The 13,750-nt window shown below is 51.5% G+C and overlaps 1 protein-coding gene across 1 annotated transcript in view; it reads right to left on the bottom strand.

Moving 5' to 3' along the window:
* Positions 1 to 13,750, bottom strand: part of C23H6orf132 (chromosome 23 C6orf132 homolog) — a 37,190-nt gene that overhangs the window by 22,367 nt on the left and 1,073 nt on the right. The window contains exon 2 of the mRNA XM_070360740.1: positions 3,277 to 3,383. Within this exon, the coding sequence (XP_070216841.1) occupies positions 3,277 to 3,383 (107 nt within the window). The remainder of the gene's footprint in view (positions 1 to 3,276; positions 3,384 to 13,750) is intronic.

Below are 13,750 nucleotides of genomic sequence, written 5' to 3'. Positions count from 1 at the left end.
TGGAGTAGGCCAGAATATTTCTCCATCCTTTGAACTTTCACCTCAATAGGCAAGGAAGGTCTAGGAAGGAAGCAGAAGCGCCAGCCACGCCTGTCCCCTCCTCATCTTGCCCTCCCCTCTCACACCATCCCACGGGGGGCTCATGAGGGGTCATGGGAGCAACTGTGTGCTCAGAAGACGGCCCGGCCTGGCTGGCACTCAAGGAAGAGCATGGGCCTGTCATGGGCACTGCAGCCTGGCACCTCCCCTGCCCCAGGGTCAGGCCTGGGAGGTGCCCCCTGAGTGTGGGAAGGCAGGACAGGGAGGGGCGAGGCCCAGCTGTGAGGCGGTGTCACAGCCCAGCTCCCCAGCCAACCTGGCTTGGGGGTGGGGCTGGGGGCAGGGTGTGCACGTCTGCGTGTGAACCTGCAGTTCTGTCCTCCTGCCTCTCATTCTCCTGGCCTTCTGTCCCAGCAAGGGGAAAGCAGAGGCCCCAGTCCAGAGCCTAAGGCAGAGGAGATGGGTTCCCCATAACCCAGATGCTGGAGCTGCTTTGTATCTTAGGACCTGAGTCAGGAGCAAAACAAGTCCCCAGGACACAAGCGGCCAGGCTCAGGGCTCCTAATCTCGAGGTGCATCATAGGTGGGCTTCTGGGGCCTGAGATCCCTGTGTTGGAATTGTAAGCAAGATCGTGCGGATGTGGCCCACAGCCTCAGCATGGTCTCAGAGGGGTGTGTGATCCCCAAAAGGCCAGGCAGGAGTGCAGAGAGGCAGACACAGGAGATGCAGGTGGTTCTGCAGGCTGATGTTGGGAGGGAAGAAGGAAAAGCTTCTAGGTCGTGGGTGGAAGGGCAGGTAGGATGGCCCAATAGAACTTGGACCCGGGAGCCTGGCTACAAACCCCAGCTCTGCCACTTATGAGCTGCCTGTCCTTGACCAAGTTACTTCCCCATCCTGACCTTCAGCTTCTCTATCAGTTCAGTTAACACATGCTAGGCACTTGGGATGGTGCCTGACACACAGGAAGGGCCCCCCACGAGTCAGTCACGATCTCATGGCCCTGCTGTTGGCTAGGACCACGCCAGCTGCACAGTTGGCACTGAAGGCATGGAATGACCTTCCCTTTCTGGGTTCAGTTCCTGCCAGCGTCTAGGGAGGCTGGTGTGGACCCCACGAGGTCCCTTTCAGTTGTGGATTCATGGTGTGTTCATTCCCTCGTCCTCACCAGTGAGGGGCTGTGAGTCTGCTGGGGAGAAGCCCCCATCTCCTGGGACTGGGTCTGAGGCTTGCCCTGAAGGACTGTTCCCAAGCCAGTACCAGCCAGCAGCCCCTAACCCTGTGCAGCACTCCCAGTCAGGCCCTGGTGGGCCCAGATCAGAACCAAACCAGAGGACCCAAACCAGAAGGGAGGAGGGCAGAAAGGTATGGACCTGTGCTGTTAATCAAGTGGTCCAAAGTGCATGGGTGGGTAGAGGCAGGGATACAGGATGCTGACCAATCAGAACAAACTCAGTTATGCCTCATTAATGCTTTACTTGCTGGTGCAGACCTGAGAGAGGAGCTAAGAGACCAACAGCCACTCAAGGGGCAACAGCCATTTATTTCAATATTTTATCAACCACAGTGGGCACGGGTGTGTCAGCCCTGGGTGCCCACTGCTGTAATTCTGAGTATGCGGTAGATGAAGGGAGAGAATCAAATTCACCTCTAGTGACAGACAATCTCAAAACTGTTTCATCTGCATATATGGGTGCGGTAACCCTGGAAACAGTTTTATGCATCTCTGGAAACAGTGAGGAGTGGACTCATCTGCTTTATACCTTTTCACTGGTGGTGTTGTACTTTCTGTATTTGTCTGCGATGTCCGTGAATTGCTTTTGTAAGTGGAAAATAAATTAAAGCCGTATGCCCAGCGGTCTGTATGCTCAGCCCTCCACATACAGGCCTTGGGGACACAGCAAGGAGAATGTAAGATTCAGTCTCTCCCATCTAGAATCTCAGGTCTGTGGCGAGGCTGAACAACCAGAAAAAAATTGACGATGGTGCGAGGGAGGTGGTTGTGCCAGGCAGTGCTGGGCAGAATTTGTGGGTGGGGGGACCAAGGTGTTGGGTGCTGTGAGGTCTAATGGGCCCCTGAAAACTCAGATCACGATTTGGTGCCTTTTGAGCTGAGGCAGAACAGAGCCTCATGGAAGCATGAGATGCTGTGACCCCCGTGTCACTGTCCCAACTGGGACCCAGGTCTCACAGATGGTAATGAACCTAGAATTTATGAGGCTGGCTGTTTAGGTCTAAATCTGGGCTGTTGTATATGGTAGCCACTGACCACAAGTGGCTACTGAGCCCTTGAAATGTCACTGCTCAGAAGCAGGATGTGTGCTCGAAGTGCGACACGCTAGACTTTGATGACTTAGTGTGAAAGAATGTAAAACATCTCAGTCGTACCTTCTACGCTGGTTAAATGTTGAAATGATCATCTCTGGACTAATTTTACCTATTTCTTATTCATGTTGCTACTAGAAATAATAGTTATACCTGACGCTTGCATTGTATTTCTATTGGACAGCACAGGCCTAGGCTGTCTTGGAAAAGCCAGAGCTCTCGTCACAGTAAATAGAACCAGTCACGGGGAGGTTGTTTTGAGTCTCTTTCCCTTGTCAGAGAACAAAAGCCCAATCACAGGCTCCAGAAGGGAGTGTTTGGTTTCTGGCAGTTTCAGACCCACAAATAAAGCAGTCCACATGCTCTTCTCCCAAGGGTCACTGCTATTTGACCTTTGAGACAGTTCCGGTGTCACCTCTTCCAAGAAGCCTTCCTTGACCAATCCCTGTGGCTAGGTAGGCTGCTCCTGCTCTGGTCTATGTATTAACAGTCTCTTTACTGATTTATCCCCTATACTGGGCAGAGGGTTCCTTGAGCAATCCTGGGTCAATCATCTCTGAATCCCAGCATCCTATGCGAGGCCTGGCATGGAGCAGGCAGCCCCCGGTGAGTGTAAAATAGGAATCCCATTGAGCTGGAGGTACCCACTGCTGCGTTGCTTCTGCACTCAAGTTCCCCATAACCCCTCCTTAGGTTTCGACTCAAAGGAGCTGACATCCCTAATCTCAGCCTTCCTGTCGTGAGCCATGCCTCCTCCCAGTAGCCACCCTCAGTTGGCATCAGGAAGGAAGAGGATGGACAGAGGGTGAGGCTGATGACCACTTGGACCAGGGCAGGTGGGGCCGCCTTCTCTGTGGCAGCCCAGGTGGCCCGCCCAGAGCAGACCCTCTGACCTCAGGGCAGAACGTACTCACCAGCGGAAGAAAGGTGAGCAGGGGCCGGACTCTTGGCCGAGCTTTCAGCGTGGCGGTTCCCGACTCACTCACAGTGTCAAACCGGTTGTCTCCATAATAGATCCCATCTAGAGGAGACAAGACGGGGGAAACCATGACTGGGGATCAAGGGCATGGGGGCCGACTGAGTTTAGTCTGCCCTGCAGTTCCCAGTAAGGACAACCAACCCCTTGGTGGCCCCTGCTTGGCCCTGCCAGGCGCCTCTTCATGACAAGATCCTACAGGTGGACGTGCGCTGATGGGGCCACCGGAATCAGCACTGCGAGGGACTCCAGGGGTGATTTCTCGGGGTCTCCTGGGGCTTTCGGCCCCCAGCTGCCATCTGTCTCCTGATCCACCCACTGCGGGATCTGAGCCTTCACTCCCACAAGACCCTCCTTTGGGGGCGCTGAGAGCTTGGCCAAGGCCCCAGCTAATGCTTATCTCTGAGAGAGGGAAGAAAACAAGCTGTTTTCTCTCAAGTGTTTGAATTTCTAATCTGAAACTAGTAGAGCAGATGAGGCCACCCAGTGGCTCAGCACCCACCTTCTGGACTCTGCTAACCTGAGATCTCTTTTATTTGTTTATTTATTTGGCTGTGCCGGGTCTTAGTTGCAGCATACAAACTCTTAGTTACAGCATGTGGGATCTAGTTCCCTGACCAGGAATTGAACCCAGGCCCCCTGCATTGGGAGTGCAGTCTTAGCCACTGGACTACCAGGGAAGTCCTTAACCCAAGATTTCCTTAGCCCCCAAACCATGAATGATTGGGGGTCATGGCTCCATTTGAGGTGTCCTTGAGGGCAGAGCAGAAAGAATAGGACAGTAGGGTTCACCTGATTTAATACAGATCCCAGCTCTGCCATGGACTTGCCATGTCATATAACCAGTCTGGATCTCAGTTTTCTCATCTGTACAATGGGAGCAATGATGGGGCCAGCAAATGTGGTTCTGTCCCCTGTAGAAAGATGATACAGAACATTTCTCTTCCTCTAGTTGCTAGCCCTGTGCTCTGGGTTGTTTCTACAGGAGTGGGAGGGAGTGAGACGCTAGTCACATTTTCTCAACCAATCGCCCTCATGACTCTTAGCACACATGGATGGGAATTTCCCATCCTGCCCCAGATTCACACTGTCACCTCCAAGAGGCAGGAGTCACTGCAGACCTCCTATTACATGGGCCATGAGCAAGGAGGACTTTCTCCATTTATGGGACATGGGGGACTTCCTCTTTAGCCAGGGAGGACAGAGGAGAAAAGTCAAAATTCCATGAACTAGTATCCTACTAACTGAAACTAGTATCCTACTAACTGAAACTATTAATCACCATTGGATGAATGGTGATTAATTTTCCTCTTGTATGTGACTTTAGGAGGAAATTACAAGTTTACAGATCTGACATAGAGGGCCTTGAATATGACATGGAGGCTCCAGGGGGCATCTTAGAAATGGGACCCAGAAACCTTTGTGTGTTGCCCTACCAGGCAGAGAGCTGGCTGGCACATTCCAGATTCTCCACCTTTCTGAGGGACCAACATGGCAAGCTTTCCCCTCGTCCCCGGAAATTCCAGTTCCCAGCACTGCCCTGTCCCATACACTCCGGGCAAACCCGATTTCCCAGTGTGGCTGCCAGGCTCCACGCCTGGGCCTGGAGACCAAGATGCCAGGGGGTGGGTGGGGAGGGAGAAGGAGGTTGTAAGAGTGTAGATTTGGCCCAATCAGAAACAAGAATAGTAGAGATAACCACACCTCCAACCACTAACACTAAAGCCCACCCAGTTCTCACTGGCTCTAATGTCTCACCAGCGTGTTGACACCAGGGTTTCTGAGGACATTCTCTAGACAGGGCTTTGAAACCAAGGACCTAGATCTGACCTGGCAGCCAGGTCCATGGCTGCCTGGCCCCTTATTAGGACATGGGGTAGGGTGGGGACTAACCCAGGCATGCTCCCCTCCCTCTCACTATTTCATTTAAATCTGTACCAGTGTTGGGGTCAAGGGAGCATCCTCTCTGCAGTTGAGTTACCACAATATTAATAGTTACTATTATTGTGTACCAAGGAGTTTTAGAGGTTCCCTGGTAGCTTAGCTGGTAAAGAATCCACCAGTGATGCAGTAGACCCTGGTTCAATTCCTGGGTAGGGAAGATCCCCTGGAGAAGGGATAGGCTAGCCACTCCAGTATTTTTGGGCTTCCTTGGTGACTCAAACAGTGAAGAATCCACTTGCAATGAGGGAGACCTGGGTTCAATCCCTGGGTTGGGAAGATCCCCTGGAGGAGGGCATGTCAACCCACTCTAATATTCTTGCCTGGAGAATCCCCATAGACAGAGGAGCTTGGTGGGCTACAGTCCATGGAGTTGCAAAGAGTCAGACATGACTGAGCTGACTAAGCACAGGAGTTTTAGAAGCAAGCAACCTGGCAAGCTGATCACTATAATAGCAGTAATAATATAATACCAGGTAGAATTTATTGGACACTTGTAATGGGCCAGGCACGCTTCTAAGCATCTTTCATGCATGCTCAGTCACTCAGTTGTGTCTGACTGCTTTCAACATCATGGACTCCTCTGTCCGAAAATGCTGGAGTGGGTTGCCATTTCCTCCTCCAGGGGATCTTCTCAATACAGGAATCAAACCTGCGTCTCTTATGTCTCCAGCATTAGCAGCAGGGTTCTTTACCTCTGAGCAACCTGGGAAGCCCACAGATTCCATGACTCAGCCCATCTTCTGAGGCACTGTTGTCGGTTGGTTTGTGGTTATTTTGAACTGGGGAACCCTTTCTAAGAATATGATTGTTCTCTAGAATACCTGTGGAAAGGGAGCAGCTCTGGTAGAGACAGGCGTGGAAGGCCCAGGTGACTCCCTTCCACGGGAGCACCTCTTGGAAATTCAAGTTGCTTTCCCAGTTCTAAGAGGTGTGGCTGGGATTCAGGGAAGGAAATATGATGAGGGAAGCAGAGGCAAAGTGGTGTGATGTGTGAAAAACTCAGCTGGCCGTTGCCAGCTCTGAAGATGGAAGGGGCCGTGAGCCAGGGAGTGCAGGCAGAAGGTGGAAAAGGAGAGAAAACATTCTCCGCTAGAACCTCCAGAAAAGAACAAAGTGTTGCTGACATTTTAATTTTAGTCCAGTGAGATCAGACTTCTGATCTACAGAACTATGAGATATTAAATGTATGTTATTTCAAGGGGGAAAAAAGAAAAGAAAAAGAGGTGTGTCTAGAACCTGATACACTTTCCTGGGCCCCTCATACCCGGGCACAGTTCCCAGCTGGTCAAGTTACACCAGCAAGCGGGGTCAGTGTGACCGCTGCCATAAGCTGGGATGCCCGAGAGTTCAAGGTCAGGGCTGGGGCTTTCTGAGCCTCAAGGTCAAGGTCCAAAATAAAGAGAAAGACAATAGAATCAAACTTTGGGGATTTTCCTGCAGAAGTAAATGAACTCTGCTGGGATCAGTCTCAGGGACACTAGAATAACTTTCTGGGAAGCGCCCTCCTCAATAGAGGAGATAAAGGAGGGCCTCTTGAGGGAGATGAAGTCAGGAGATAAAGCTGCTGACAGAGAGGAGGCTGGACAACTCTACCCAATGGGGCAGAGCCACCAGAAGGCGGGTGGCCCTTTGCTCCCTTGTCAGGGAGAATTCTAGAGTCTGGACCCTTGGGGCTGCCCTCTGTGCCAATGGGGAGACTGAGGCCCAGAATGGCTGGTGAGGGGTGCTGGCCCAAAGTCTCAGAGCAGCAGTGGTGCCAGGGCCCAAACGGGGTACCCCCTTGCAGTGCTGGGCTCCAGGCTCAAATAAGGGGGTGCCCTACACATGGCACATGGCTTACTGCCTCTCCCCAAATAGGCTGACCTAGTTTTCTCGGTTTGGCGCGGGGTGTGTGTGTGTGTGTGCGTGTGTGTTATGTGGAGGGGGAACCGCCAGCTCTGGGGGAGCTGAGGACAGGGTACCCATGGCTGCCTCACTCCCAGCCCTTCCTTTCTGCTTCACCCCAAAAGGAGGAACCTCTCACTGGGCCTTCTTTCCTCACAGAGCTCAGGGTTGAAAGCCTGACAAAATGCTCTTCCTCCCCAGCCCCAAAGCTGCCCATGGGTCTCCATGGAGGCTGAAGTCCAGGACAGTTATTTAGCTCCTTCCTCAAATCCTAGATAGGTCCAAACTAGAGAGGAAATGAATGATAAAAATGTAACTGTCTGGGACTTGCCCGGTGGCCCAGTGGCCAAGACTCCAGGCACCCAATGCAGGGGGCCCGGGTTCGATCCCTGGGTAGAAACTCGATCCCATATGCCGCAACTAAGAGTGTGCTGCGACTAAGCCCTGGCACAGCCAAACAAAATAATTTTTTTGGTAACTGTGTGATACGTAATTTTTTTATGTAACTGTGTGATACCTGATACACAGTATTATGAGCTAGGACCATTCTAAGCTCTCTTTACATCCCTCTTCACACACCTGTGTGGGAGGCACTTTTACTATCCTCAATTGCCAGATGAGGAAACTGAGGCTCAGAGAAGTTAAGTCCCCGGCCCAGGGTCCCACAGCTGGTGAGAAAAAGAGGCCAGGATTCAAGTCCAGGCAACCCGACTCTAGAATCCAATTCCCTCTGGCCAGCACAGCAGGGATTCGACATCCCTTTGCTCCTCTCCAGTGAGCTTGAAGTGTTGGTGAGGTCTGGAGGAGACAAATGCATCCGGGAATCAGATCTGAGGTCATGCCCCAGCTCCTCCGGGTAGCACTCGAGGACTCTGAGCACTTGCTCAGGCTGGGTTTCCCCTCCGCCAAATGGGGATCTTTTAGGGAGAAGCCTCCCAAAATCAAGGGAGAGAAAAAAGCTAGCAGAGCTGAGAGGAAGGCTGGGGTGACAGTGCGGGGTCCCAATTTGCCAGGAGCCCCCACATGAACCCACGAGCACTGGCCACGGGTCTCATCAAATTCCAGGTGCTTGGGGCTTCTCTGGTGGCTCAGTGGTAAAGAATCTGCCTGCAGATGCCGGGGACAGAGGTTCGATCCCTGATCCGGGAAGATCCCACATGTCGTGGAGCAACTAAGCCTGTGCTCTAGAGCCGGGCAGCCGGAACTACTGAGCCCTCATACTGCAACTACCGAACCTGCGTGGCCTGGAGTCTGTGCTCCAGAGCAAGAGAAGCCACCGCAATGAGAAACCCGTACACTGCAACTAGAGGAAAGTCAGCGACGAAGACCCAGCACAGCCAAAAATAAATAAATAAATATTATGTTTTTTAATAAAAAATTCCAGGTGCTTAAAAAGGGTGGGGTTTCCAGCTGGGAGAGTTTGTTACCTTGACCAGAGTAACCCAGAACCCCAAAACAGGCCCCAACCTCCACCTCACCGAGGTAGGGCATGGGATCCTTGTCACTTGGCTGGAGCCCCAGACTTTCAGGGACGAAGCTAGGGGGCCCCATGTGAATGTAACCCACAAACGGCTGATGAGGCCCTTCCTTGCTAATTAACAGGGCCACATGACAGGAACCTGAAAAGGCTGGTGTGTCCCAGCAAGTCTCAGCAGGTCTGACCCAGGGTGCCAGAGAGAAGCCTTTGTCCAAGGGCAGAGGGGACGCGGAAGGTGGAGTTGGGCTGGGCTGGGAGAGCCACAGAATAGGGGAGGGGAGACCACGGTGGGGAGGAGCCTCAGGGTTGGGGACTGGGGGAGGAGGAGCATAACAAACAGGCACCCCCTACAACCCCGCCTGCTTCCAGGCTAGGACACGCTCCCCAGAGTACAGCCTACAGCCCTGGTGAACTTCACCTAAGAACGAGTCTGAAGTGCATCAGAATCTGATCTTAACAAGGTCCCAGGTGACTGGATGCACTAATTTTTGAGCTGCCTGGAGTCAGACTGACAGCCTCTGAGTGTTTCCTCAATTGAGAAAACAGTTTTTAGCATGGTGTTTGTTTCAGTAGATAAGCGCTTGCTAATGCAGGAGACTCAAGAGACATGGGTTCAATCCGTGGGTCAGGAAGATCCCCTGGAGAAGGAAATGGCAACCTACTCCAGTATTCTTGCCTGGAGAATCCCATGGACAGAAGAACCTGGTGGGCTACAATCCATGAGGTCGAAAAAGAGCCGGGCATGACTGAGCATGAGGGGGAAAAATAATAATGATGATGATGGTATTATTATCATTAATTTATTGGCTGGGAGAAAAGGGGCACCCTGTAGCCTACAGTGGTCAAGGAAGGGCCTGGCTTTCTAAGTTGAACTACAGGAACAAGAGGAGCTTATATAATAGGACAGCAGAGTCGGGGTGTGTGTGTGTGTGTGTGTGTGTGTGTGTGTGTGTGAAACCACAGCACACCTCCAGGGGATGGGAGTAAACAGAAATCTCCTTCACACCCCTGCCACGCACAGGTCATCTTTCCTTTCAGGAGGCTGGTGCCAGCCTGTCCTGGGCCAGAAATATGTGCTCAGCGCCATGAGTTCATGGCTTTCTTACCTGTTAGCCTGGCCTGAGACACGAGGTCCCCAGGAGCAGGAACAGTAGAACCAGCAGCCACCTTAGGGAGAACGCCCAGGGGTTCTCGTGGATAAGGAACTGGGATAGGCACTATACATTTATGTAGAACTGCAGGAAGTCCTCAGTGGGAGAGAGAACGGCCCAGCTCTATCTGGGGAAGGATTCTCAAATTTTCCCATACAAAAGAATCACCTAGGGGACTTCCCTGGCAGTCCAGTGGCTAAGACTCTGTGCTCCCAATGCAGGGGGCCTGGCTTCAATCCATGGTCAGGGAGCTAGATCCCACATGTTGCAACTAAGAGTTTATATGCCGCAACTAAAGATCCCACACAGCCAAATAAATAAATTAATTAAAAAAAAATCACCTGGCAGTTGGTGAAGTCCAGAATCTGGGTCTTAGCCCAGAGATTCTGACTTCCTATACCTCAGGTGGGGCCCCCAGGAATCTGCATCTCAAATAAGCATCCTAGGTGGTTGTGAGGAAGGTGACTTACATTTTGGAGGAAGGGCCCCCAGCAAGCAGGGTGTCCTATTGGTGGGGTGGGGTGGAGTGACGGAAGATAAGGAAGCTTGGCTCAACTAATCCAAGAGCCAAGGGAGGAGTCCAGAGCCACTGCAGCCACAGCTGCAACAAGTCCCTTATCGTGAGATTTAGAAAGATCGACATCTCTGTTTTCTCACGTACTTTAAAAACAATTGTGTGGCCTTTTAAGACCCTTGCGTGAGCCCAGCCGGGAGGCCTAGGCTTCATTAGGAATGCAATTGCATTAAGGGCTTCTAATAGTTACTGGATAAATACCAGGGAATTCCTGTAAGGAAAAATCTACCCATCACCACACTCACATGACTGTTTGCATTTTACCTGCTGCACCCAGCCTACCCTTGTGCAAACAGATTTTTACATGACTGTAGCCAAACAGCAAGTACGTACTTCTTAATTCCCTTACATACTCCCCACTGATTTTCTTCCCTCTGCATCCTACCAGCTGTTCTCCAAGAGTATGGATACTGTCAGCATCGCAGAGAACATCACAGACACAGGGACCCTAGGAAACTCTAATTCCAACCCCTTTGAGACCGCTTCACAGATCAGTTTCCTCTGGTCTACAGCAATGTTAGGAGGAGGAACTGAAGCAGGAAGTGCTCAGAGCTAGACATGCCCTGATAATAATAAACCATGCAGGAGTTGACAGATTTGTTCTGTAAAGGGTAGCTAGTAAATATTCTTGGCTTTGTGAGCCACACTGTCTCTGCTGCAGTCACTCAATTCTGCCCTTAGTAGCAAAAAGGTAACCACAGAAGATATGCAAATGATGGGTGTGACTGGGCATGTTCTAATAAAACTTTATTTACAAAAACAGGCCATGGGCCGTAATTTGCCAATCCTTGTTTTAGTGTCTTTCCTTTCAATGCTCTTCAAAGCACTGCCATATACAAAATTCAAGCAATTATTCTGTAAGGAGCCTGGACACCAGACTGCTGGACCCACTTAACAGAAGCAAAAAAAAAAAAAACAACAAGAAACACTGAGGCTCAGAGAGTGGCCAGGTCCCCAATTATTAACAGAGGTGGACTCCAAAATAGGTCTGAGGTCTTCATCAAATCTGAGAATCCTCAACACTAGTCCTTCCTGTCCCTGCCTCCAACACATGTCCTGCTTAGCAGAAAGACTTCTGCTACACCCACTGGTGCCCGGGAAATACCCTGGAAACACTGGAGATCCATTCTTTTGGCTGCGTGTTGCTTCCCACCTCTCCACGTGGTGCAAGCAGGCTAAGTCAGCTGGAGACCCAGCTGTGCCCTAGGTAACGGGAGGCTCCCTGGGCTCCAAGCCCTGCTGGTGGAGACAGCAGCTGGCCAGAGGTGACTGGGCACCATGCCCACATCTCTTTACTAACTCCACCAGAAGTCTGTTCGGAGTAGGAAAAATATTGGGGAATTTACCTATGGCAAAAGTATGTAAAGCAAAAATGTACATAAGTGTGCAAGAAAGGCATTCCCTTTGGGGAAGGAGTGTGGGGGGAGGTGTTCTCAGGTAGATGCCTCTCCATCCAAATTCCCCCTTGATTACCTTCCACTTGCGAGGCTTCCCTGGTGGCTCAGATGGTAAAAAATCCGCCTGCAATGCAGGAGACCCGGGGTTCAACCCCTGGGTCAGGAAGGCCCCACGGAGAAGGAAATGGCTACCCACTCCAGTAGTCTTGCCTGGAGAGTTCCAGGAGAAGTCTGGTGGGCTACAGTCCACCGGGTCCCAATGAGGCGGACACGACTGAGTGACTTTCATTCATTCATACCTTCCACAAAGTCACCTCTGCAAGCTGGAGTGTGGTCTCTGGAGCCCCACAACCTGGGTTCAAATATTGGCTCAGCCCCATGAGGGAAATCTGGGGGCAATGAAAATGTTTTAAAACTGAATTGTGCTGACAATTACACAACTTGATAAGTCTACAAAAAAAAAAGAAAAGAAAAAAATCCGTGAACTGTACACTTAAGAAAATCCTGGCTCTGGCTTCCCTGGCTCAGTGGTGATCCGATTCCCGATCTGGGACGTGCGTAGAACAACTAAACCCGTGCACCAAAACTACTGAGCCTGTGCTCTAGAGCCTGGGAGCTGAAACTAGCAAACCCCACGCACCTTAGAACCACGTTCAGCAACAAGAGAAACCACCACAGTAAGAAGCCCTCGCACCGCCAGCTAGAGAGTAGTCCCCACTTGCCCCAAGCCTGTGCAGCAACGAATACCTAGCACAGCCATAAATAAATATTTAAAAACAGAAAAAAAAAAAAAAATCCCGGCTCGATCATTTAAAGCGGTGTGCTCTTGGGCATGTTATTTAACCTCTCTGCGCCTCCGTTTCCCCATCTGTCGAACAGGAATAACAGTCCCTACATCACAGGCTAGATGAGGATTAAACAAGTCAACAACAGGAGGACTTTAGTACCTTGCACCTAAGAAGGGGTCAATAAATGTTTGGGATTCAGGTGAGGAGAGGTGTTTAGGCCTTACAGAGCTGTACTTGGCAGGACACATGTGTTTGCTAAGTTCCTAAGCCCTGCCTCCAAACTGCCCTGGCCCTCCCACCTTTGCTCCTGCTGTTTGCTCTGGAAATGCTGGGTGCCCTTCTCTCTCAGCTTGCATGCTAGTTCCAATCAGAGGTCACCTCTCTGTTCCTTTTGCACTTACTCTTTTATAGCAAAGGCTCAGAAAGGGCTAAACGGCATTTGGTCACCTCTGTTCACCAGCCAGCCGGAGATCCTTGGGTCAGAGAGAGGCAACGTCTCATTTGCCCTCTCCTGTCCGGGTGTCTTGTGTCCTGCTTCTGATAAAGCTGGGGGCTAAACTGACTCCAAGAGCAGGGGGTGAGGCTGTGACATCCTCTGGGCGTCCCCTCACTGTGGCCATAAAGGTCAGTGAAGGTAACAGGGTGACAATGAAGGCAGGTGAGCTAAAGCAGTGCTGGGTGACCCTCCTTGGGCCAGAACCTCAGATCAGACACAAGAAGTGAATTCCTGGCCTCACCCGACTAGATTCCCTCTCAGTTATAGAAGGTACAAATTGCAGAAAGATGCAGTGATCAGATGATCCACAGGCAGAGCCCAAAGGCAGGGCAGGTATGATTTCAAATACCTGCAGACACATCAACCTGATTCAGGGGCCAAGGGCGGCTGGCAGTCATGGGGGGCTTCATAGGCACCCGGGGTTGACCTGACAAGGGCCTGTGATCCCAGAAAGAGACTGGGTGACTGGCACAGCCTGCTATCCTGATGGAAGCAGTAGCTCTGGTCCTCCTCAGGGTAGAGGCGGGTGTGTGGGCACCTAGATAGCAGCTCCTTCTCTGCCTACAACGCCAGGCCAGGTGAGGCCCGGTTGGGAACTGGGAGAGGGGGAACAGAGGAAGAGGAAAGAGTAGGGGTTGAAGGTACCATCCCCAAGTCCTCAGATCCAGGCAAGGCTTCAGACTCAACAGAACTGCTGGGGG

The sequence above is a fragment of the Bos mutus genome, chromosome 23 (assembly GCF_027580195.1).
Source record: "Bos mutus isolate GX-2022 chromosome 23, NWIPB_WYAK_1.1, whole genome shotgun sequence".
Classification (NCBI taxonomy): Eukaryota; Metazoa; Chordata; class Mammalia; order Artiodactyla; family Bovidae; genus Bos; species Bos mutus.
Note: the sequence above shows the minus strand (reverse complement) of the source record. Positions and strands in the feature narration are given on the sequence as shown.